This window comes from Perna viridis, chromosome 3 (assembly GCF_037379345.1).
Source record: "Perna viridis isolate PV_CMFRI_1.1 ecotype Kerala chromosome 3, ASM3737934v1, whole genome shotgun sequence".
NCBI classification, from domain to species: Eukaryota; Metazoa; Mollusca; class Bivalvia; order Mytilida; family Mytilidae; genus Perna; species Perna viridis.
The window spans coordinates 37578638-37605272 of NC_142447.1; the positions used below are offsets into that span (position 1 = coordinate 37578638).

At 31.9% G+C, this 26635-nt stretch overlaps 1 protein-coding gene across 1 annotated transcript in view; it reads left to right on the plus strand.

The window, feature by feature from the left end:
* Positions 1-1307: 1307 nt before the first annotated feature.
* LOC148622128 (uncharacterized) overlaps positions 1308-26635 on the plus strand; it is a 44688-nt gene continuing 19360 nt past the window's right edge. Inside the window, exons 1-18 of the mRNA XM_088571731.1 lie at positions 1308-1380; positions 1948-2028; positions 5424-5492; positions 6424-6638; positions 10180-10324; positions 11521-11619; positions 12908-13230; positions 13425-13569; positions 14091-14192; positions 14733-15371; positions 15860-15952; positions 17029-17676; positions 18111-18140; positions 20199-20888; positions 21985-23127; positions 24237-24917; positions 25570-25692; positions 26031-26578. Of these exons, the coding sequence (XP_088427857.1) occupies positions 1950-2028; positions 5424-5492; positions 6424-6638; positions 10180-10324; positions 11521-11619; positions 12908-13230; positions 13425-13569; positions 14091-14192; positions 14733-15371; positions 15860-15952; positions 17029-17676; positions 18111-18140; positions 20199-20888; positions 21985-23127; positions 24237-24917; positions 25570-25692; positions 26031-26578 (5772 nt within the window). The 5' untranslated portion in view covers positions 1308-1380; positions 1948-1949. The remainder of the gene's footprint in view (positions 1381-1947; positions 2029-5423; positions 5493-6423; positions 6639-10179; positions 10325-11520; positions 11620-12907; positions 13231-13424; positions 13570-14090; positions 14193-14732; positions 15372-15859; positions 15953-17028; positions 17677-18110; positions 18141-20198; positions 20889-21984; positions 23128-24236; positions 24918-25569; positions 25693-26030; positions 26579-26635) is intronic.

Here is a 26635-nt window from a genome sequence, read left to right on the forward strand (position 1 = left end):
ATTGGTGTTTTTAACATTTCCATGATTTTAAAATCATTTGTACGCAGTCAATAAAAACGAATATCGCACAAAATTTATTTACACACGATTACGGTGACAGATCTATTACTAAGTAATGCACCCGGCAGCTCAAGGATTTTACGTGATATAGTTTAATCATATGTATGGTTTTTTTTGTCAACGGGATTTAAATTGATTTTCACACCACTACAAAAAACCAAATACATCAGTTGCAGAAAGAAATTTTAAGTTAACCCGTCCAGAATGTAAAAGAGAGACTCAAAGAAAATTCAGAAGACAGATGCGCTCAGTGGTTTTGAGTGCCAATAATATTGCAAAAAAGATGCTCAGTTCGATGAATTCTTTGATTATTAGCTTACTTGGTCAAAAGGTTTATGTGAGCTTATATCATGACTTTGAGTCTGCTGTCGTCGTTTAACGGCGACTGAGTGGATACTAGAGATATTGTCGGCAACAGACATGGCCGCTATTTCAATCTATAGAAGTACGACATAGTTATAAATAGAAAGCTTATGAATCTGTAGCTTTATTAGAACTTAAAGTATGCACACATACACTGTATTTGCTTTTTGTACGAATGGATGTCTGAGGATAAAAAGGTTTTTTTTTTTTAGATTTAGAGGTGGACATGTATATAAATTAACGCGTTTTATTGACGAGTTCTTGTGACTGTAACAAATAATCAAAATATTACATCAGCATCTACAAAGTTCTTTTTTTTTACCATACGATGTTAAAACATGGTTAAAATAAAATGGAATGTACCTTTGTATTTGCTTAAAATGAATCATATACAATATTGTTTATTCATATTAATGAAACTAATCAGCTATGTGTACGTTTTCAAGCATATTACAAAATTCAAATTTCAAAGTATCTATCTCAAGTCCTAGTTCGTAACGTCCAGTTTTGCATAACTAAACAGTAGCAGTGAGTTCAAGATAGACCGAAATCTGGACAAATGGTAATTGTTCTTATAATTTTGACTTAAAAAATAGATAGCAATAAAAGGGTTATTCGAACCTATAAATGCAAGTATACATGTATTCAATCATTCGTATTATTACATGTACATATGCGCTCCCACAGAGCAAGATAAACAAAAACCGTACCCTCTTATTATATAACAAATTCTTTGGCACCCACGCTATATTGTTAAAAAAGTATTGAAGTTCTACATAGATTTATGATAGGTAGAAAGTCCGGTTAATTCCTATACATATACACGTCTCTGTCAACGAGAAATCTCGGGTCATTCTAATGAAAGGTGAGTCGTAGGCGGGGTATATAGAAACATTAATAAAGAGCCACGATAAATATTCTAACGTCCACATTGAATAGGACCACCAGTAACCCCAGGTATGATTAAAGCTGCACTAAATTTATCATTTTAATAATTCAAACAAAATATATTCAATTCTTCTCTTATGACGTAGTCCATTTTGAAATAAAGTTATTACTAAAGAAAATATCAACGGTTAACTTAATATACTTAATTTTTTTTAAATGAAATTATGAGAGATATTGCTTTTGTCGCTGTTTGTTAGTTTTTTGTTTTGTTGTTGTTTTGTTTATTTTTAAATTATTTTCTTTTTTTTGTTGGGGGGGGGTGTGTTTTTTAATTACGATTTAGCTTTTATCATAGATTCCTGTATTATTATGTATAGCCAGAAGAGTGTGCATGACTTATAACAATGGTTCCGGAGTAGTTGCATGTTATGTACGTGTAGATTTTCAACGTTTTTTTCGTAGTCAATACATAACTTGCCATATTTTTAAACTGCATATTTGAACGAAATATAGTTTTAATCATAATCATACAATGTTAACTGCATGTTGTATAGTTCATTTGCAAATAATATGTAATTAGCCATCGATGTTCCACTATATAAACCTCAATGTAACTGTTTATGGATTGTGTTTTAGACATGGTGCTGTCACGGACTTTATTTCTGGTCCTGTCTGTTATATGTGCAGCGTCCTATGTAACTTCACTGAACGCTCAAGGTGAGTACTATACGTACATGTAATTAAATACCATTGTAGTCAAGTCCCTGTTGTAAAGGAGACTTCTAAATCGAGAAACACTGATTGCTTTTTTACAAACTTAAACTGTAAAATGGTTAAATTTTGCTCTTTAGAGGTTTCTCTCTTTCAAGGAGTCACTCTCTTAACTTCATCAAAATAAAGACCTTGATAGCCCTCATCATGAGGATCATCCAATATACATGCATAATTTTCCCATTATGATTTTTGTTTTCTAAGGTGTACCTGCCTAAAACAGAAAAAAAATCCTTTTTCGGTCTTTCAAGTTTAATAATTACAAAATTTTGTAAATGTAAGTTCTAACACAAATTTAAAATTGTAAGCTATCACGACTCTCCGAGACCATTTCAACTTGCAGTATGCACGAAAAAGGGAGCAGTTCACACAATAAAACGGAACACTCGACACCTTACATGGCTTGTGCGACAAGGACTTATATGATTTTTGTTTAATTTGGGTTAAGATTTTTAATTAATGAATAGAATGTATTGAGAATCAAAAACAGCTAACAAATGTCTGGTTTATACGCTTAACTACTTAATACATACAGTGCAAAATATTTTAAAAATAATTATTATTTTCAATTTTATGCATAATGAAACAGTGCTTATTTACAATCAGATAAAATGTCTTCACTGGTTGCTGTTGAACGCATGAAATTTAACATGAACCCCAGTAAACGGCATTTTCCCGTCAATTAAAAAATAATAATCCTTTAAGTAGCAATGTTGGCCAATCCCTATATCGTTTGATGGGCATGATCGGTCACAGGGGCTAGCTCACAAATCACTAATGTCACTTCCCATAGGCTTCAATGCTAATATCACTACGTTCAATGTGTTACAAAGCTTCTACCTTAAGTTTAATCTGAAGAAGACCATATATCACATAAAAGCTGCACGTTTACACTATAAGTTTTGAAAATGGAATGAGCGGTTTATTACATTGCAGTGCAATACCAGCTGCTAAAAGACAATGAGCTAAATCCCCTACATTTCACAAAAGGGGGTCTTCATGCTGAACTCCTAAAATATTTAATTCAGTAAGTTACAGTGACTATTTTATTTTCAAATAAAGAAATATATGATTCTCTGTCAAAAACACTCACTTATGCAGATTTGATGTGCACTTTTTCCACAGCGGCATAACACAAGTGCACTTAAATTTATGTAGGACTATTTTGCAGTATATAACATATTTGATAGTGGCAGTAAGCCCCAGCGTGATTGACATCATTCTGAAACTTGCCACAAGGTCTATAGACTATCAAAAGATAAATCCCGCAAAGGGGTGGTTTGCAACTAAGTGCAATGAAGGTCCAAAAACATTTACCGTGTAAAATACAGCCGTTATAAACAATAACGTATTTTAAAGATGTCAGTCTAAAAAATAGAAAACTTCAATAAAAACAAGCATTTTTAGTCCTATGAAACTGCCTTTATCAGTCTAAATATATATATATATTTGAAAAAAAAGAAGTGAAATACTTTGAAAGATAACAAAGATGTATTTTTTTTTTTTGGGGGGGGGGTAGGGGGTGGGGGTGTTAAACAATATGTCATCAAGTAATGTTACATGAACTAACATCTATCTTAAGAGAATAACCTGAACACTTTGGATTTTAGTTTGGCCACAACTGAATGATACTTACAGAGTATGCTTTACTTCCGTCTTATCCATTTTGTAATACTTAAGTATGTTAGTATTGAGGTTTCGTTAAGCATCCAGTATGAGTTTAGACGATACTCTAGCTCTTAACATTATGCTATTAAAGATACCAGTACTTGGTCAGCTTAAAGTACAAAAAGACTCTTAAAAAATAATCGTTCAGTAGTCTGAAAAAAAAGACACGGTCTTTGGAACATAGGCTAATATACAGATAAGTACATACACATCATTTGTTTTTGTTGACTTATTAGTCTTGTTTAGATTAAAGTCTTTATTTGCAAAGGGAGTTTCTACTCTTAAAGTAAGATACATTTCAGAATATATGCACTCTTGCCAAAAATGGTACGGCCTATTTTGTTTCCGAAAGGGATATTCCACCCCCCCCCCAAAAAAAAAAAAAACAAAAACAAAAACAAAAACAAAAACAAAACAAAAACAAAAAACTTCGTAAATGAACAGAAATGTCATAAACATAAAAGTTAAAACTCTTGTGCACCCGGTTGTTGTACTGGTATAAAAGACCCTTACAAACCAAGTCGAGTGCTATAAGTCAATTCAATAAAGTACTATACGTATTTTATGTAATTGTATCTGCATACAATTAATATATGTGTATTTGCTGGTCAGACATGGTTCAGGTAGAAATTTACTTCTTAAAGTTTTGTCATGTTATCAGGTGTAAAAATATATAACATACTACACCAAGGCCACTACAGGAAATCTTAAACCCACAGGGGGACATAACCCTTACATGATATCAGTATACAGATCATATCGGGGTCAAGATAAAAAGGATTTGCAAAGGATTATAATTATATTAGTCAAAATCTTGTCTGGCGTGGAATAAAAAGTCAAAGTAAAATTACACAATATTTAATATTATTTTCGTTGACCTTTTTTCAGACCATTTAAAATGTTGGTGTTGAATTTTGAATCCCTCCTATTTGTTTTCAGATTTTCTTGTATAAAATTTCGCGTTATTAAAGATGAATAAATTGTGACTAAATTTTATTTATCAAACCTTGTTTCTTGACAACGCCCCATTAAATGAATTCAAAATCTTAGCACAGGGCTTGTCGACAGGAGCTCAATATATTTTAATCTAAGGAACTTAAAATTGTTACAACACAACTTTTTAATTTGAATGGAAAGAGGAGAAAAGTTAATAATGACGTCGATATACATCAGACTACCTTTGTCAATATTTGTCCTGCATTGAGAGTAACATTTATCTCTTAGGTTTTAATAAATCTTGGTTGCCTCGTATATCACTTGAATTTATTATAATCAAAATATAGGAACAAAATGTTGTCAGTAAAGACGTTATCATGTTAGGGTAAATCATTGACGGTTACCCTTGCTGTTATGTAGAAAACATTAACAAAGCAAGCAATGATTAGGTACAATTAAATAAAATCAAATAAACGAGGCTGAAGAAGTTTTGCTATTACAATATTTTGGGGAACACAGAAAAATGTATTTCTGGTTCGTATGAAAAGATGGGTATATATGTTATGCAAACACAATCACTCAACAACAAAAAAAAAAACCAATAAAATATTTGACGTACATTAAAGATTAAGAATGAAAAATACCATGATAGTATAGGGGACTAAAATGTAAAATCTGTCATAAAAATATCCTTTAAAAGTCTTACTTCGTACAATGTGTTATTTTTTATCTTCCAGTTTGTAAATCTTCTTTCTCGCAAAATGGACAGTTATCATCAGCTAAAGTAACAGCATCGAATGGACAAGGTAGTACATAGGTCGTCATACTTAAGAAGATAAATATAACTGTAGGTACGAGGACACAATTAATTTCGTAGTGCATTTCAACAGACTCATCTTGACATATAAAAAAAATTCCACCGCTTCAAACTCATTCAAACTTCACCAATATGGAAACATGTATAAAGCAGAGTGCCAGAAAAATTCACCATCATATTTTATTTTCAGCAACCCCGTAGGCACGAAAAGTGACCACTGCCAAATGTCCTAAATTTTGACCTTCTTTGATAGGACCAAATCGCAACTTCCACATAAAATTACAGGATGAAAAGAAAAACCTTGTGAATTTTATACTTGCCCTACATTTCTGCAGTTAATACTAAGCAATAAAGTTTATGACAGCAAAGAAAAAAAATCAGAAGAAACACACTAAAAAAAGGAACTATATTAGAAAAGTCAAAGGGAATTAATTGTGATCTCGTACCTGTATATTCTGAGAGTAAAGCTAACGAACGAATCGCTAGTCATCTTGAGAACAACTAGAAGCTTCTCAATCGTGTTACAGTTGGTCCCTGTAAGGAAAGAAACACTTAACTCTATAGGGATTAGAGTGAAATTTTCTATCCTATGTTTACATTTTGACAAAGTGTAAATTCAGCCTTTTGCTTCTTTATCGCCAATATAAAATAAAACACTATGGCAATAAGAGATACTGTCTGTCCGTCGTTAAAAATCAAACAAACTTTTGATCCTACCCGTTTTTACTTCAAATTTCATTCTAGTACCCTCATCACAATAAAATGACAGTTTGCACACATAGAACCAGATTTGCTATGACAAGTGCAAAATGAATTTGTGGAGTATATGTTAAGCAATCGAATTTTAAAATATCTTTTAGAACTTCGTAAAATGCTGCTTTAAAACAAATTATCTTTTGCTAAAATACTTGCGAACTTAGGTTTGACGGGTACAGAGTGGTGCGGATCAAGGAAGCGAAGTAGTACTAACAACTGGATCCAATTTGAATTTAATTCGGCGGTTGGTATAAGGGGGATACAGATTTCAAAACTGGCCAATTCACATCAAGGATACGTCTCTCAATTTTCTATACAATATGTTGGACAACAAGGCACAACCTTTCAAAACTTTGGCAATGATCCGAATAAAGCAGAGGTATGTACTCTTATCAAAAGGAGTCGGCAATATGGGAATGGGTTTGGAAAAAAGTGATTCGGTTTTGAGTACCAAAAATAGAAAAAGTCGGCAATTTCGGCATCGGCAGTTTGGACTCGGCAAGCTGAGGTTCGGTTTTAGGAACACAAAATTGCTTAAGTCGGCAATTTGGGCATCGGCATTTTGGACTCTGCAAACTGGGAGTCAGCAATTCGGGATATTACCTCCTAATCTCTCTTGGGAGAATTTATGATGAAGTTAATTGAGCAAATAAGGTTTTAGTTTATCCTTACAACATGTATCTATAACCCTTTCAGAAATCAGAATTAAAAAAATGATAAAAATGTCAAAATTTACCAGTAAAAATCAATAATTACTTATTACTTATCAGTAAATGACCAAGGGAAATTGATGGAATTGATCTTCTAACTGTTAATTAGGTATTTCAATCTCATTAATATGCAATAAAAATTATCTTAGGTTTCTTTAATCTTATGTTTTAACATTCAAAAAGTAAAGAAATAGGAAGGCACTGTGAGTAACTGCTAACTGGAATATATTTTTTTGAAAATTGAAATTTAGATATTTTTTCCAAAGAAATAGGTACATTCAATTAATCACCATTTTGTTGTTATTCAAAGCACATTATCAAAAATAGCCAGTGCCATTCAGCAGATTTTTCCATATTTCATTTGAAATTAATTTCATTTTAATAGATGCAATACATTTCACAAACATTCAATGCGAATCACCCTTTAGGAACCTTTAAAAAGGTGTCTAATAAAACATAATTTTGAACAGGAAAATATTTTACCGGTGCACCTGGTCCTGCTCCCAGTTTTTAGTGAAGTCCGAGTTGCTCATTTACTTTTATTACTTTGGCGTGTATCGTTTTAGTTACTTTGTGTTCTTTGCTGTGATTCTCCGTTTTCCACGTCTGGTCTTTGCCCCTGGATTACATTCTTTTGATTTCCGCTAGAATCTTGGTTCCCTTGATTACTCTTACATTCCTCTTATTTCCAATTAATAAAAATATACATTGTATTTTGCTATTCTCCAATCTTTCATCTCTAATTTGGTACATCACTCAGCAAAATTCTGAACAGAATATTACAAGTGATGTCTCCCTCTGATATACACTCCATAGCCTGCCCATTTACATAACTGTACCTTCTCGTTTCAACTATACTTTTGGTCCTCGTCGGTCGAACTTGAGCTTGTTTTTGTCATATATAAACGTAATTTTCCCCATTCTCATTTTGCCTATATAATGAAATAAGGCATGCTACTATCCCCTGTCCACAATATTCTCTCTAAGTGTCTTGGAGGAGGGTTTATTTAATCCCTGTTGGGATTCAGTGTCCGGACTTATTTTCTGATGTGGCACTATTTTAAATGCTTTTTAAAATCTTTTCCTTACTTGATGGTTAACAGAATCTCCGTAATAAACCTTAAAATTCAGATGGTGAAATTTTGATTAAGAGTTATAATTAAATTATACCTCAGGTAAGGATTTTTTGTTCATATTTTTTACACAAGATATACAAACGAATGAAACAAGACATTTTTTCTTCCTATCAACAGTTTGAACACCACTATTGATACACTGTACATTAATATATAGAAGTAAAAATATATTAAAACTATTCCTACATAGACCAACCCTTCTAAAGACAATTCATGCAACTGGCAAACAAACCTCTTTAAATGCAGACTAAACACATGGTATTCAATAAAACTCTATATATGCACCAATAAAATTTGGCATGACCTAAGGTCAATAGAATTCCCGTTAATAGTATATGAAAAACTTTGTCTTAGTAATTTTTGAGAGTCATATGTAACTGTAAGTAAATGCATGTATAACAGATTGTATGGCAAGCCAAAGTGGACAAAAATGAGTATTTTCTAAGATTAAAAAATGATTTTTTTAAGTAGTACTCCAGCTAAGAATCATGCAAAATGTGATTCATGGGTAAAAAGTCAACATATTTTTATTTTTGATATTTTGTTTGAATAGCCATAGTAAACAGAAATTTACATTCTTCAGTTCTTCATGTAACCCCTGTAATTAGGAGATAAAAATTATATAGAATGCATTGTAGATTTTAAAATTAAGGGAGGTAACTCTGTAAATGACTCTCATATACAATAGAATCTATTGAAATTTCAATATTGATTATCTCCTAAGAGCAGGCAGATTTGAATGAATAATTACACATTGCATAGTATAGACCCATAAAACAACTTAATTACAAAAATAAAAATATGTAGCCTTTTTTGGGGTGTATCACATTTTTCAGATTTTGCATGATTCTTACCAAGACTGTTACTTAGTATTACAAATTCATTTTTTAATATTATGAATTAGATTTTTTATATCACAAAACACTTTCTTAATATTAAAAGATCAATCTTTAATATTAAATATTCAATTGATTTTCTAATATTAGAAAATGGATTTGCTACAATTTTTTGATATTAGAAAATGTGACTGATTTTGCAATATTGCAAAGTGATTTTCTAATATTACAAATTCATTTTCTAATATTAATAATTCAATTTGTAATATTACAAAATGTGTGATGTTTTGTAATATTACTAAATCAGGAATTTGCAATATTAGAAAACAAATTTTTAATATTACAAAATGAATTTCTAATATTAAAAAATATTTTCTGATATTAAAAAATAATTTTGTAATATTAAAAAGTATGTTTTCTATTATTACAAAATAAGTGTTTTTTAATATTATAAAATGATTTTTCAATATTACAAATTCATTTTCTTATATTACAAATTAGATTTCTAATATCACAAAACACTTCTTTAATATAAAAAAATCGATTGAATTTCTAATATTAAAAACAAATTTTTAATATTGGAAAATGGATTTGTCGTATTCAGTTACTATTTTTTAATATTAGAAAATGATTTTCTAATATCACAAATTTATTTTCTAATATTGCAAATTCAATTTGTAATATTACAAAATGTGTGATGTTTTATAATATTACTAAATCATGAATTTGTAATATTAGAAAATGAATTTTTAATATTACAAAATATTGATTTTTGTCCACTTTGGCTAGCCATACGATTGGCTGTGTTCTTTTAGCAAAAGGAACATTTTAGGAGATCATATTTGTGATGGAATTCATAACATTTCAGGTCTGTCTTTTGACTCATTACTCACATAGATATAGTATCCCTCAAACTTTGCACTTGTTACTATTTGTATAATGTCAAAACTTAAATGCAATGTGTGAAAAAGTTTACATTAAAAATTCCTAAATAATGTGAAAATGGGTGGGGGTAACATTTATCTAAGCCACAAAACCCAGTCTTTCCAAACTCAAAAGCCACAGTTCTACACATGTCAAAGAATATTAAATTTGCTGGATTAACTAATACAACAATCAGCAAAATATCATTGGAGATGCTGACTACCAAATTTTACATAACCTGTCTTTTCTTTGCTTTTTTTAAATGTCATAAGTTTTCATGAAAAACCAAATACTGATGAAATTTTACTTTTCAGGTAATTGATGCACTGGATGATAGTCATACAAGTATTGATGTAACATTGACTGGATTTGTGGTTAGAAAGATCAGGATCAACATAGAAAGTTTTCAGAAATCACCGTGTCTGAAGATTGATTTACTTGGATGTACTAACTATAAAGGTGAGCCAAGTTTAACTTGTAGAATGATGTGTGTTTAAATAAGTACTATCATTTACAAATCAGAATTCAAATCAAGATGATTTGAGCCCACTCCATAAATTTTGTAAAAGGTATCCTGAAATGATGGTATGAAGCATATATAAATGAATCAAGAAATGATTTTTTAACTTTTGAATGGTTGGGTATTTTCCAAACATTATACAATTACAACAACTTTTGGAGGGTAGATAGTAAGGATAGTCATTGGTATATAACATCCTCAAAATGTTAAGAAAGAGTGTTTTAGCCTTCTAGAACAATGCTGGTTTGTCTATGTAGGTTTGAAACCACTAATTTCACTCTCCATAGGTTTCAATGGTAAATTCATAATTTTAAATGAATCTTGAATTTAACTGAAAGAATACAACGAGAATGATATATATGGTGAATATGACAAAGAGACAACAACCCTACCAGGATGAAAAATGTCAGCTAAAGGCCAATCATGGATCTTCAGTGGACGATGAGAAAACCCTCACACCTGAGGACAGGCTGCAGCTGGTCCCAAATAACATTATACACTGGTAGTGAAATAGTTGCCCCATAGACCCCAGCAACTCAAAAGTAAACTGAAAATGAAAACGAAACAATACATACAGGGGCCAGAAATTCCTGACATGGGACAGGTGCAAAAAATGCAGTGGGGTTAAAGTACTTTGGCATCATCACAACCATCCCCATTTTCAATCTGGCCACTGTGGAAAAAATGTTACACAAATTAAAGACATCTAAAAATCAGTTCAAATAGGTCTGAGTCTCTTTTAAAAATTGAAATAAAGAAACTGATTATAAATTGCATAAATGCAGACTATATATCAGCATGATTCTACATGTGTCAGCTCATAATATTCTAACAGCATATGTTGTTGGCAGACTTGAGTAAAGCACTGGTCACAGGAAATAAAAGATCAATAAATAGGATGGAAAATACCAGTATTTATGATGAAGCTTAACAATACAAGAAGATAATATCTGCACTTATAAAATGTGCAAAAATGTTTTTCGATGTACAATGAGTACTTTTTTCACAGCAGAAACATGCAGTAATTTTTGGGGAGGACTATTTTTGCATACATTCTGAATGCTCATTAGTTGAATTGGTGGAATATATTATGTAACTTATATAATCATACATTAGAGTACAATTCTCATTTCAGATTTATGTTCTTCATCTTGTCAAAATGGTGGACATTGTGTATTTGAAGATACATGCGCCTGCCCAAGTGGATATGAGGGACATTTATGTCAAACACAAAGTAATTAATTACAGAAACATTTTTTTATATTCAATTCATAAAAATAAGTTTTTGAAAATTTGCAGTTTGATTTATTCGGAAACATTTCTGGAGAATGTCACTATATAAATATGTGCCTTGTTTTTAAATAACTTAAAGACATATGTACAGTAGCTCTTCCTAGTACCAGTATAACTTATTTGTATGTTAAAGAACATATGCACTCACCATACAAAATAAAAAAAAAAATTAATAAAAGAGGATAGCAATTAGTCAATAGTTTGCTATTTTTTGTATTTACATGAATTTTCTGATCATGTCTAATTTTAAAAAAATTTCAGCATCATTTGAAGGAGGTAATTATGCTAATTTTAGATGAATAAATTTTAGTCAATTCTAAAAGTCCTCAAAGCAAAAATATTATAAATAGATGATAAAAGTGCACAGATGACATTAAATTGATACACAGATTTAGTTTTAGTACCATGAGAAAGTACAGGATTGAGTTAGTTGCCATATCAAAGTTATTTTGTTTATGTCAGTGCACGGTTAATGTCTTTATATTGCAACAAAAAAAGTTAAAAAAAAAAAAAACAGCCAGAAAGCAAGAAAAAGTTTGTTTTGGATTCAAAGCAGGTGACATCTTGGCTGCTTCCCCTTGAAACAATTTATTCTCAGTCAGTGACAGTATACCATTGACATGTTGCAAATATATGGTCAATGCAATTTGACTGTTCAAAGAGAATAGGGATATGATTGCAATGTAAAAAGCATTTTCCAAATATTATCAAAGTATGAAGTCATACACCCTTTGTAACTAAAAGATATTTGAAAAAAAACTAAGAAATTTCAGTTTACATGTATGTATCAATCTTATATGGTTTTAAAATCGGTATGAATTTAGTCAATAGCGCAGTTAGCGATTGGTTATCAGAAATAACAAATTACAAATACACTGTATATGGTCAATTCATAAAAAAAATGTTGTCAAGTAATGAAGGCTTAATGCTTAATTATACAAATACATGTATTACAAATTATGCAACACATACCACTTTTTGTGAAATCTATCAATGATAAGCACCACAAGTACCATGTCCCCAGTAATTTTAATCATATCTCAGACTACCATTTTTTGGTTCACTACTCAAGAATTGTCTTTTTTTAAAGTCAGTGTTTCCAATATGTTGTTTTCATAGGAGATACATTATTTCACAATAGAAAATACAGAAGATATTACTCTAGTCTCTATAGACAGCCTCTAAAACCACTAGTTTATATAGAATGTTTTCTGTTTCCTGTACCTCAGTATGTATGTCTCGACTTGGGATGTCAGATAGCAGAATACCAGACAGTGCTTTGTCTGTATCATCTAGTAGTTCTGGCCATGGTAAGGAGAAAGCCAGACATGGTTGTTGTTCAGGAGAGAATGGAGGTGCTTGGTGCCCAGCTAGTGGTGATAAAAACCCATGGTATGAAGTCAAGTTTGACAAACCACAGACAGTTGGTGGAATAGATTTCCAGTACCCAAGTTACCCTGATGGTGTTGTCCCTGCTCAGTATATGAAAAATTTTGAATTACAGTTTTGGTCACCATTGGATGCTCAAAAAACATGGAGAAGTTTTGCAAAGGTATTTATTTCAATCTAAATTATCAGTTTAGGTTCTTAAGAAATGAGAACAAAGGAATATTTAAGTTAATGGTCCTATTTACTTGTATAGCACTCTGTTAAAATAATGGGTGTGTAGAGGACTCATTTTGTGTATTCATTTGGACTTCATTGAAAGAGTGTTACTCTGAATAATGATTTGTCACTATTTCTAAGGGCATTACAGCCATTGCAAACGACACATTATACTACACTATACAGCTAGAACCAGCTACAACTGTAAATGCCATTAGAATACTACCAGAGACATACAAGACTGCTGCCTGCTTTAGGTTCGATGTACTGGGATGTGATCCTGCAGGTTTGTAAGCTAGTAAATCCTTCATTCTAAACATATATAAATGAAAATTTTCATTTTGGGAATTCTTTCAGTGATAAAATAATTGACACTTACATAATAATGCTGATGTTAACAATTTTTCATTGCATTGAAACCTTGCTATAGATTTCATTTTGGACTATTATGAAATGATTCTGTAATGCCTCCCTTGTTTGTGTTGGGTTTACAAAGCTTGTATATATGTTTGACACCAGTGAGATATTTGTTTCCTACTATTGGTATATTGTTAGTTATTTATAACCTTTGCAAAAGTCAGTCTATGTTGTTTATGATTAAGTTGATATTAAAAAAAAGAAATCTTGACAGTTTCTTAATTATCAATGAAGGATAGGGATTAGATCATATTCTCAGTTTCAGTTAAAATTCTACACATTTCTGTACATGAACCAGCTGGCTTGCCCAAATGTAATCAGTGATTTTAATTTAAAAAAAAAACATTTGAATAATTCTGTGACTGTTATATTTCCTTTATTTGTCACCAGGCCTATGTACACCAGGATATTGTTTGAATGGTGGATCCTGTATGGGACCAAATGTTTGTCTCTGTACTCATGGGTTCTATGGGGACAGATGTGAAAAAACTGGTAAGAAAGCTACTATGTGTTTGTTAGTTTTCTTTAATTTATATCTGTTGTTTTCTTCAATCCAAACTAACTAAGTAAAATAGACTTATATTTTACTAAAACATGTAAAAATTTAACAGTAATTACCACCTGTTGATTAAAAATTGTCATGCATGTATTATTCAGTATCTCTACTAAAATGGGAGCAATATAAAATCTTTCTTTGCAGGCAGATTATTGTTGTTTTTACTCACAACGGTTGAGCTGTATTTGAGATTGAACTGCTCACAATGGCGAGTTCTTTTTGTTTTTGTAGATAATCCAGTTTTGTGTATATATTATGCTCAATGTCACCAGCTTTATATGAAAGTTACTTGCTATTACCATTCCACAAAAAGTTTCAGCAAGTCATTGTCATCAATTATAAATTAACATGTCAGATTATTTAGACATATTGGAATTTTGAAGAAAAAAATGAGTAAGAAAAAATGTCATTTTGTAAATATTTATTAGAATCAGATAGTTGTTTATGTTAAATAATTGTGCCTTTTTAACACACAGCCAACCAATTAGTAACAATTAATGCTGGTTTCCAGTCCATTGTACACCAGATCCTCCAGACAACCACTACAATTAAGTTCACAGTTCATGGGAATGTACAACTGGTTCCTGGTCAGACTGGACAAGCTGTGTCCATCAGTAACACCAACCAGTATCTAGTAATTGACAAAACTTCCTTTACCTCCTGCCTCAGTGACCTAGACAGCTGTAAGAGTGGTTTCACCATTAAAACCAATGTCTTCTTTACACAGTTGGTCGACAATACATACATAATATCCAGTGGTGGTAATCTTCCCAATACTAAAGGTATAGCAGTATACTACAAAAACCACCTTCTCCATTTTGTTGTAAGTACCTCTACCCAAACATGGCACTTGACAACAACTCATGAACTCACTCTAAACACATGGCATCATTTAGAGCTGTCCTGGCAGAAAAGCTTAGGTTGTGAGTTAATAGACAATGGGAAGATTGTTGGTACAATGACCCGACCTGTCCCACACCATGCTACACTGGTCAAACAGATTACTATTGGCCATGGGTATACCACTCCACCAACACATATCTCCATGAAAGTAGAAGGATTTAAGACAGTGGATGCTAATAGAGCCAGTTTAGCTGTTGCTGGCATACTTACAAGTAAGTTTATACTTGATTGAGTATGATGAATATCTAGCAACAAAGTTTTAATGGGAGATTTTTTTTTTAAGATTTGAATTATAGGGAAGGTATGAACATATTAAGATTTTTTATTTTTTAGGGAAATTTTCAAATTAAGACAACCATGATCAATAATTAGGTTGACTATGTACGTTAACCTAATTATCCATTCAGTTCAAACGTGTTAGTAAAAAAGACACCTTTGCTTTATTTTTGTATATTTTAGCCTGTGTATTTATTGTATTTACAATGCTTAAAAACCGTTATTCCACTTTGTATAAAATATCTCACTGAAGATGATGGTTTGTCTTATTCTGTTTTGAATTTCACACAAACTATGGATTGTCTCCTTTTTACCTTACATTTTACCTGTAATTAGCTGGAATATTTCTTTTCCTTAACTTCTTCTACACTTTCTGAGTGGTTGCAACTGTATTTGAAAATATTATCCTCCATTTGTTTTGTAGCCCCTTCTCCAGAGACAACAGAAATAACAACTAAAACAACAACACCAACAACCATCATAACAACAATGCCAACAACAGAACCACCAACAACAGGTTAGGTCATTGCTCTTGTTATTACTTGTATATAAAAATTTAGAAATTATTTGTATGTAGGATTGTGGGTAAACTTTTTTCTTTGGCTATGCTCACATTAACTTCTGTTTACCAATTTTTGGGTGGGTTGCAATAGTGCAGATTTGCTTATATAATGGTAGATGTTGGTCTGGTGAGCGATTGGGCAGGGAAAATATTTTGATTCCATTTTTCTCAGCAACTAAAAATCATAGCCACTAGATATTTAGTACGCAAGTTCAGTATGAGGTCCCATATCATGGGATGCGATTTCAGGACTTCCTGTTAACCGACTTTATGGCAACAGGGTATTTCTGTCTTTTACCCATTTTTTTACTTCCACTTCAGGATTTGAACTGTAATGATTTACTGTTTCTATTAACTTGTACTGTTGTTCTTAAGATCTAATTCTCATAACCATTCTTAAATAATATCTTTTTTACATAATTTTTTTTATAACCATGTAGACTCGATCTTTTACCATAGATAATGTGATTTGGGAATGTTTGTTGTTATTGTGATCTGGTATTTAGCAGGTATTTTCTATATGATTTGTTTTAAATATGATCAATACTACTGACTTGTATTTCAACTTGTGAAGATGTGTTTTTTGCAGTTATTGGAGCTTCTTTTTGATGTTAATTTTTACTTTCCAACAACTTTGAAAAAAAACAAGTTTTTTTTATGTTCTGTCCCACTTTTCTTGTCCTTTTACCTGAGGTTTAGTTATTTGCTTCTTAGTGCTTTACTTGTATGTAGTAATATTTTGGTTAAATGAAATGTCAATGTTTTATTGTGAGTGCACATGTGCTGTTATGTTTATTTGTAACAACCAAATTCTCAACCATGGTTATATATGGTGTATATAATTCCACTTGAAACATATTATCAGTTTCTGTTTATATGAAAATTTATTTTTGCAATTACCATTTATCAAAGACTGTCCTTCTAATTTTTTTTGGCAATATTTCCTTAGTTTATATTATTTTGTCGAAAAAAGTCCAGAGTAAAGCACAAGTACATGTATTTTAGGAAGTGTTTGTGGCTTTCTTTTCTAGTATTTTCATGTGGAGCCAAGGAAACAAAGTTTGAGTTCAAAGAAATAAATAACAACATCCTTATCACACCACAGTATAACTTCACAGTTTACAATAACCCCATCATTAGACCTGAGAAGGATGGTAAAGCTGTTCTTGTCCTGAACACTACTGGACAGTATGTAGAACTCCCTAACAAAGGTATAGAGTGTATACAAGATATGACCAAATGTCAAAATGGCTTCACACTCAGTCTCGAGATCAAGTGGCTTGACATAAATTCTACAAATAAGAGGTATGTCATATCGAGTGGTGCTGATAAGGTTAATAACTCTGGATTGGCTATGTATTTGTGGCATGGAGAGCTTTATTGTGCCGCCAAGAAGGATAATATAATCTGGACAGCCAAGGAGAAGTTAAATGTCAAGGAAGGGGATTGGCATTCCTACCAGATATCATGGAATATGAAGGATGGATTCAAAGTTTTTCTTGATGGTCACATTTTCATGGAACATTCCATAAAGCTACCTAACCCAGCTCAACCAGGTACCTTTCCTCTCCTAATTGCTGGTACCCCTGGTTATGCTGAGACATCACTGATGGAGGTCCGTAATCTGTACTCCTGGACTGCATCCAGGGATGTTCTCATCAACAACACCTGTATTACAGGTAAGTGTTAATATTGACTTATGAGAGATATCAGGATGATTTTATATACTGAATATTGAACTGCTCAGTGACCCTACTTATGTACTATCACAGTATAAAAGATTGAACCCTTCTCTGTCCTTTTGCACCAGTATATGTGTTTTGCACGAAATGGACTTTCATCTCTTCATCTCAATAGACAGGCACTTCCACAAAATTCTTTTAATCCTGTTCAAATACTTAATATGAGAAATTTTTAGTAATTTCTTTCTTTTTGTTCAACTCTCACTGAAACAAAAGTAACTTTGGTAACTCTACTTGAAAACAGGCAATATGTAGTGATATATTTTGTTTTAGTTCTATTGATAGTATCAAGTTAGGTTAGTGTAGCAAGTAATCAAAAGTAAGCATTTCTTCCAGTGTGGTTAATTATTTGATATTATGTATGTACACAGAGTTTCCAACAGTTCAGCCTACTACCACAGGTGAGACAATATTGCTTGCAAACAATTATTTGATGAATATTATTGCATGCAGCTTACAACAATTGCATTCTGTTTAAAAATGTATAATGGGTAATAAGCAATGAAAGGGACATTAACATTATACTGTTGACGTACTATGTCTGATGTCTGTAAATAATCCGAAAGGAAACATTGGTTAAGTAAGAACACAGTTTAACTTTTGGTTTCTTGATATGGAAAAAAGTTACTTGGTTACCGCAGGTAAACAAAATTGAAATAAGAATACTATATATTATATACCCCTCTCTTAACACTCTTCTACTTACAAACATCTGTTGTTTTATTTAAGGAATGACTGTTATCACAGTTTTTTCAGTCTATGAAGAAATAACCTTAATCATGTGGTGCACAATAAATAACCTGCATAGCAGGTTTTTTTTCAAGTATGCACCATGGGCATTGAGGTTATATTAGAAAGATCGAAAAAATCTAATACTCATTCCTTATAATTTAATTTTAGAGTCAAAATTCGATGAGTAAATCATTAAAAATAATAGGTTTGATGATGTCACAGTCACATTATAAAATTTTGTCTCTGAGTAGATGGACAAAATTTTGTATCCAATCAGGCCTAAAAAAAATTTTGTTTTTGGTCACCCAACTGACCCATCATGAGACCCTCTACCTAAAAGTTTTTATTTGTGATTTTGAAATAAAAATATAAAGCCTATCAACTGTCTTACTGAAAAAAAATTACAAAAAATAAAGCCAAAGATATTTTTTTTTATTCTAGATGGAAAAACAAAGAGTTAGAAATACTGGTTGTTAATATTTAGAATCAATTGTAAACACACGTAAGTGTACTCTTTGCGATGGACTTATTCTATTACATGTTTATTCTTTGAAAATTTGTTTTTTCATTGTATTCTGAGTATTGTTTCACACTTATTTTTATTTCAATGAAAAAAAAAATAATACTTTAAAAAAAAAATCCCTATCTCCCGATCCTAAGCAATTTTAGAAGGGTGATCTTTAACACAACATTATTTTTTTTGGCCTCAGAAAAAAAGGTTACTTTTGAAATTGAATTATATTTTCATAAATGATATCATCAATATCTTTATCTTGATGGCTTCATCAATAACATCATTGTGACAGTCATCTTTGTCTTGTTATTGTCATCATCAAGATATTAACTTACATATTGTAAGTATTAATGTTCTATTTCTTTTCATATTTGGAAAATTGGTAATTGTAAAACTTTGAATCTGAAGGTTAATATATTTTGATATCTAAACCAGCACTGACTCTATATCAGTATACCATAGTTTACTCAATTACTAATCACTTAATTATTTTTGAAATTTCATCATTGAAAAAAATCAGAATACTAAATATAGTTCAAATTCAGATGTAGAAATTTAAAAAGTGCTGAGTTTATAGGGGTTTTAGTCTTGTTCACAATTACTCCTAAATACTGTACTATTTTTACACAATACTTTTACACAAGGTAAGACTTGAAAACAATGCATGACTAAGACACCTACATACCAGTAATGCATGGATTATACCTTAACAGGACCAAATAACACAAGTACACTGCAACTAGCACAATTTATGTAATTTTTAGTTATCTCACTGTAGATTTGCATGAAACACAATAATTTATAAAAGCTGCATGGGACCTCACCTTCAATTTTATATTGAGTTATCCTATTTTGCATGTTAAAGGCAGCAGTGATACATGATGTTAGCCTTATGCATGTTATTAGCATTCACTAATGCTGACTAATCAGTATGAAATAGAAATTAACAAATATTGTTTCAGGTTGTAGCGTGCTCATTTATTCTTGTACTTCATCTTTTAACATTTGACAAAAATGGTCATCAGATCTTGTGTAATCACTTTATGTCTGCCATACTATCTCTTCTGGTACATCAATGGCATGCCAGTGTATCAGAGTATTTATATTTTGTCCAACATTTATTCATGGTATGTTGAACTTATAAGGTCTTCATGTAATCCTGCTTACTCCAGTTTTTTATCTCATAAAGTACATTAAATTCAAATATTTACAGCAACTACTCAGTCAAGTACAGTATTTTCTACAGAGTCAATCAAAACATTAGATTTGACATTTACTAAGATTGAACACAATATTCTGACTACACCATCTTTCAACCTCACTGTACATGGTACTCCCATATTTGAGCATCACTCATTCACCAAAAACCCTGTACTTGTGCTGAATGGGAGTAACCAGTATCTGGAGTTTAAAAATGATTCTAATGTTGGTTGTTTGGCTGCATTAAAAGAATGTAATAAAGGATTTACCATCAGGGTCAGTGTGAATCTGCTCAAGGTCATCCACGAACAGAAAACAGTTATCATCTCCAATGGCAACCAGTTTATGAATGGATCAGGGATGGCTCTATATTTTTACAATGGCAAACTTTATGGATATGTGAGCACAACTCATACATGGACAGTTGAAACTAAATACAAAGTAGAAGTTAACAAATGGCATAAATATGAAATATCCTGGAGTGTGACTCATGGACTAACCATAATAGTGGATGGCCACCAACTAGTAACTACAACACATTCTACCAAGAACAAGTATACCTCCATTCCACATTCACTGACCATAGGAAAGTTTTATTCAGCAAGTTACACAACATCTATGAAGATTACAGGATTGAAGATATGGCAGGCTTCTCATAATGTCTTGATTCAGCATGGGTTGATGTCTACATTACCAACATCAGGTATAAATGTTGTGTGACTGCTTTATCTATATATAATATGTGAGAATTGGCATGCTTATACTGTAATTTTGCCTTTATTTAGAAGTGATATTGTACTTTTTAGATCTATATTTTGATAGACTGATAGAAGCATAGCTGTATAATTTAGTTATTATTAAATTCTAGTGTTAGATATTTTGTATATAGATGAAGAAGTGAATTATTAATCTTATCATAGCATAGGGCTTCTTTGATAAAATATTAAAATTTAATATAGTGGATTTTGTTTAAGACCGGTCATAGTCATGGAACTGGTCATAGTCATGGAACCTGTCATAGTCATGGAAACGGTCGTAGTCATGGAAAGGCTCTTAGTCATGGAACCGGTCATAGTCATGGAAACGGTCATAGTCATGGATAATGGCACCAATGATTTATTGTAGAACGTCAGAAAAAGTGATAAAAATTGTTCATTATGTACTGTTTAAGAAGAGTGTGTTCTTTATCTTTTGATTCTAAATTAACTTTGTCACTGTATTAAGAGCATTTTTCAACTTTTCAGTACTCAGATGAATCTTGTCCTATTGCAACTTGCTTTTTTCCTGTGTTACTATGCAAGCAAATATCTTTGCAGTTCCAGACAGTCAGCCTAGATGCTTCTTGCCCCTTCCAACTATGTTTCAAGCAGAAATTATTTAGTTGAAACTGTTCTTAAAATTAATCCTTATTGCTCAATATTTAACACATATTACCAGTACATATTTGTAGCATTGAAATGTTCTTAATTTTGTACATATAATTGGGAAGCATTGTTAACTTATTGATATGCGTATAAGGTGTCCATCTTAAAAAAAAAACATAAAAAAATCATATCAGATTTTTGTTTTATGATTATGATATTGGTAAAAATACTTGTGGTTTAAGTAAGAAAATTGATATCTTCCTCCTGCTTTTTAGGTTTCCTGATTTAAAGTACCAGTATTGGTGTATCAATATGGTCATAAAAATGTATTAAGATTTGCAAAAAATGTTTTTTTCACAAATGAATTGTGCAAGTTTGAATATCATAAAACATGCTCTTTAACACTTTGATGATCTTTAAATTTTCTATAATTAGAAACTCCAATTACTTCAGTTCCAATCACAGTTGCTGGGACTACAACTTCTACTTCAAAGACAACTAAACTCCCCACTACAGCAACAACTTCAATTCCAACAACTACTAGCAGTACACTTCCAACAACTACCACCACTGCAACTCCTACAACTACTAGCAGTACACTTCCAACAACTACCACTACTGCAACTCCAACAACTACTAGGAGTACACTTCTAACATCTACCACCACTCCAACTCCAACAACTACTAGGAGTACACTTCTAACATCTACCACCACTCCAACTCCAACAACTACTAGCAGTACACTTCTAACAACTACCACCACTTCAACTCCAACAACTACTAGCAGTACACTTCTAACATCTACCACCACTCCAACTCCAACAACTACTAGCAGTACACTTCCAACAACTACCACCACTTCATCTCCAACAACAACCAGAGACATCCAAGAAACAACTGAATTTGAGACAACAGAGATCACATCATATCTACCAGTAATCAAACCAATTGACATGACTTTTATTGCTATAAGTCACAATGTTTTAAAGACACCCTCATTTAACTTGACTGTTCATGGAAAACCATATATTGAGCATAGTAATATCACAAAAAGCCCTGTCCTTGTATTAAATGGGAGTAATGAGTATTTAGAGTTTAAAAATGATTCAAATATCGGTTGTTTGGCTGTTTTAAAAGAATGTAATAAAGGATTTACTGTCAATATCAATGTAAATCTGCTCAAGATCAACCATCTACAGAAGACTGTTATCATCTCCAATGGCAACCAGTTTATGAATGGATCAGGAATGGCTCTATATTTTTACAATGGCAAACTTTATGGATATGTGAGCACAACTCATACATGGACAGCTGAAACTAAATACAAAGTAGAAGTTAACAAATGGCATAAATATGAAATATCCTGGAGTGTGACTCATGGACTAACCATAATAGTGGATGGCCACCAACTAGTAACTACAACACATTCTACCAAGAACAAGTATACCTCCATTCCACATTCACTGACCATAGGAAAGTTTTATTCAGCAAGTTACACAACATCTATGAAGATTACAGGATTGAAGATATGGCAGGCTTCTCATAATGTCTTGATTCAGCAAGGGTTGATGTCTACAGGTATATTTACATGGTTGCTTCATGTATACAGTGTTGCTACATGTACCTATTTAGTGTGAAGGCTACATGTACTTAGATAGTGTGACTGCTTTAATATATTTTTTCTGTCATTTATTTATTCTTTTTGCTACAGCTGCTGATTTTCTGAAGCAAAACAGTATTTATTTTACTGTGTTTGACTATTATTGTTTTTTTTATTAGTAATGAGCATACATGTATCTGTCCCCACTTGATAGTATTCTAAAGTGTTATTTTTTAATAAAACAATGTAAATCATAGAGGTTATAGTTTATATCTAGTTTGACCTAGTAAGAAGACATTATTTGTAGCTTAGAATAGACTGAGGTATTAATTATGTAATCATGTAATACTGGTATACTATATGTTATGTTATACCACATAGTATGGAATTTGATTTGTTTTCAGCTATAAATTTTGAATTCCTATTTCCCTAAATACTTAGTAGGACATTTCACTCCAGATTTAGAAGATAACTATGTTTTATTTGAAGATTTTAGAGGCATCTAATCCTTATTTGATTATAGAAAATCTTCAAGTACAAAACGTTATCTCAATTTTAATGCAACTGTTAATTATTTTTTGAAAATTTCAATTAAAAATGCTGATAAAATCATCATCATGTGCATTTACAATTTAGGGTGTAATGTTTGAATTGATACCCTGAAATGTTCAATATTATACAATGAAATTGAACATAACAGCTAAATGTTGCATTAGAATTTGAATTATGCATGGGAACTCAGTTCCTAACATTATTATTCATTTTAAGCAGGAACTTGATAAAGTTGGTTATTACGTTTGCTTTATTTTGTATAAATGTATCTAATGACAGTTGCTTACAGTCATTATACGCAGAGCTTCTGATTAAATGATAAATTAATTTGATGGTCAGAATCATATGATAATTCCCTCTTTTATATTTCTTGATTCATTAAGTCATAGTTGAAAATTCAATATTTTAAAAAAAATGCATTGATTTATAATTTATATATTAAGAGTAAAAGGTTCTCTTACTTGCTAGATACTATGGAAATGAATGAAAAGCATCCTATTTTTTTTCATGTAATCTCAAAATGTAATTTTTCCAGCTGCCACCACCTTGCCTCCAACTACACCTAAAATGGATATTACAAAGTTTGAATGGAACTTTTCCAGCATCACTCATACCAATATCATCATTGGGTCAAAGTTCAATGCAACTATTCATGGATCTGTCAGTATGAATACTTCAACAGGGATAAACTTCAACAATGTCAACCAACACATAGACCTTGGTATCCATAAAGATTTGTGTTTTGGTAATCTCAGTCTCTGTTCATGTGGAATCACAATCAAGGTCACTATCATGTTTACCAAATTGGAGGAGAACACAGTTATTATATCTAGTGGTGCAGAAAAAGCAGATGGCACTGGATTAGCTATGGTTTATAGATATGGACAATTCCATTGCATTGTTTCAAACAACACTGACACATGGTTTTCAACCATTAAAAGAGAGACACTATATGTTCACCAGTTCCACCAGGTCATAATTTCATGGTCACCAACAAATGGGTTAAAGGTCATTGTCAATAGCCATGTGATCAGCTCTGTGACAACCTCTATAAAGCACCACCTGATTTCACAGTCTACTGAGCACATGTATATAGGTAATCCTCCTGGAATATCTAGTTCTGTGTCTTGTAATTACTTCATGATGTCTGTGGTTATATGGCACTGTTGGATTGATAATGTTGTGGGAGAAGGAGAATTGACAACACCTATTCCAGGTAAGTTTTCATGTGATTTAGCAAATGGAAATGATTTTTTTAGAGGGAGTGATTTTTATAGGTGTTAACCTTAACAATTTCTAAAGCAGGAGATCTCCCTCTCAAAATGTTCTTAGAGTGGGAGATTGCCAAGGTTTTGTTTTCGAGGCATGTTTTATATAGCAATGGACCTAATTTGAACTTAAATCCAATTTCTAGTGATATCCCTTTCCTGGATGGACGAAATGCAACATTTCCCTTCATTAAAATGGTAGTAATGGTCTTAATCACAGGTTTGTGATCAATTTGTTATTACAAGAATTGAAATAACTTATTACGATTTTAGGCAAAAAAAATGGGAAAAATTTCCAAATGCAGATAAATCTCCTGCTTTGACACAGGCACATGAGCCTGAGATTATCGATATTTTATGAAATATCAGGAGGCTCCCACCAAAATTGTGAGCCTTAACATCTATGAATTTGCTAATAACAATTTTCTTTGACTTTTAAGTCAACAAATTAAGATGCTAGTTAATCCAGTTACATGCATTTGATAAATACCATTTTGATTAAGAATTGGTCAATAATTAAATCGTTTAGTTTGATGTAAAAAGCCTCCAATCGGGAATTTCAGTATGATCAATACTTACATAGTTCACTTTGTATTAAAGAAAAAACTACTGTTGTCCCAATAACAAAACCAGCAACCAAACCAACAACAAGCCCTGCCAGGACAACCCAAACATCATTTACTGGTACTACAGACTACTGCAGGACAGGATATATCTGTAAAGGTATTGTCATTTTTCATGCTGAATGGAGTTCATAATTAATGCAATGAATTGGCAGTTATTTGATATATTTTATTCTTAGCAGTATAATTAAGATTGGTTAACTTTTAATTTGCTAAAATTATCAGAACTACTTAAAAAAACTATTGTGGACTGTGCTCTATACATATAATGTGATGGATTTGAGTGTTTAATAAATGATCTGTGCATTACACAGCAAAACGATTACTAGTTAATGAAGTAAAGAGACATATTTGATAGAAACATATTTAAAATACTTTTTACTTGTCACATGTTCACTATAGCAGATAACAGTATTTTGTAAATATTTGACATTTCAGATGATTTAACTTCATCAAAGCCTCCCAAAACTACACTTGATACAAAACAAACAACTAAGCAGACAAAACCAACAAAGGCTACAAAACCATCTACTGTAAGGACTTCTACACAACCAACTAAACCAAAGACTTCAAAACCAACTAGTCCTAAGCCAACTGATAAACCAACAACTCCTAAGTCAACTGATAAGCCAACAACTCCTAAACCACCTACCCAAAAACCAACAACAACTCCAAAGCTGACAACAACTCCTAAACCAACAACTCCTAAACCAACAACTCCAAAGCCAACAACAACTCCTAAACCAACAACTCCAAGACCATCTAGGCCAAGCTACATTGGTAAACCACACTTGAGGCCAGGTGTTGATCAAGGAGGAATGGCCCATTTTGTTTGTGAGTTTACCAAAGCTAAACAACCTAATGTGGAGTTTGTTGTGTGTCTGGCAATCAGTGGCAGATGTGTGATACAAAAAGTAGTGGCTGGAACATCTGTCAAAGTCACCTATTCTATAGAACAAATCAATCAGAATTTATTCAAAAAACAGGTATTTATTGTTATATGTTGGAAGAATACAAGATCTTTTAAAGTATACTGAAAAAAA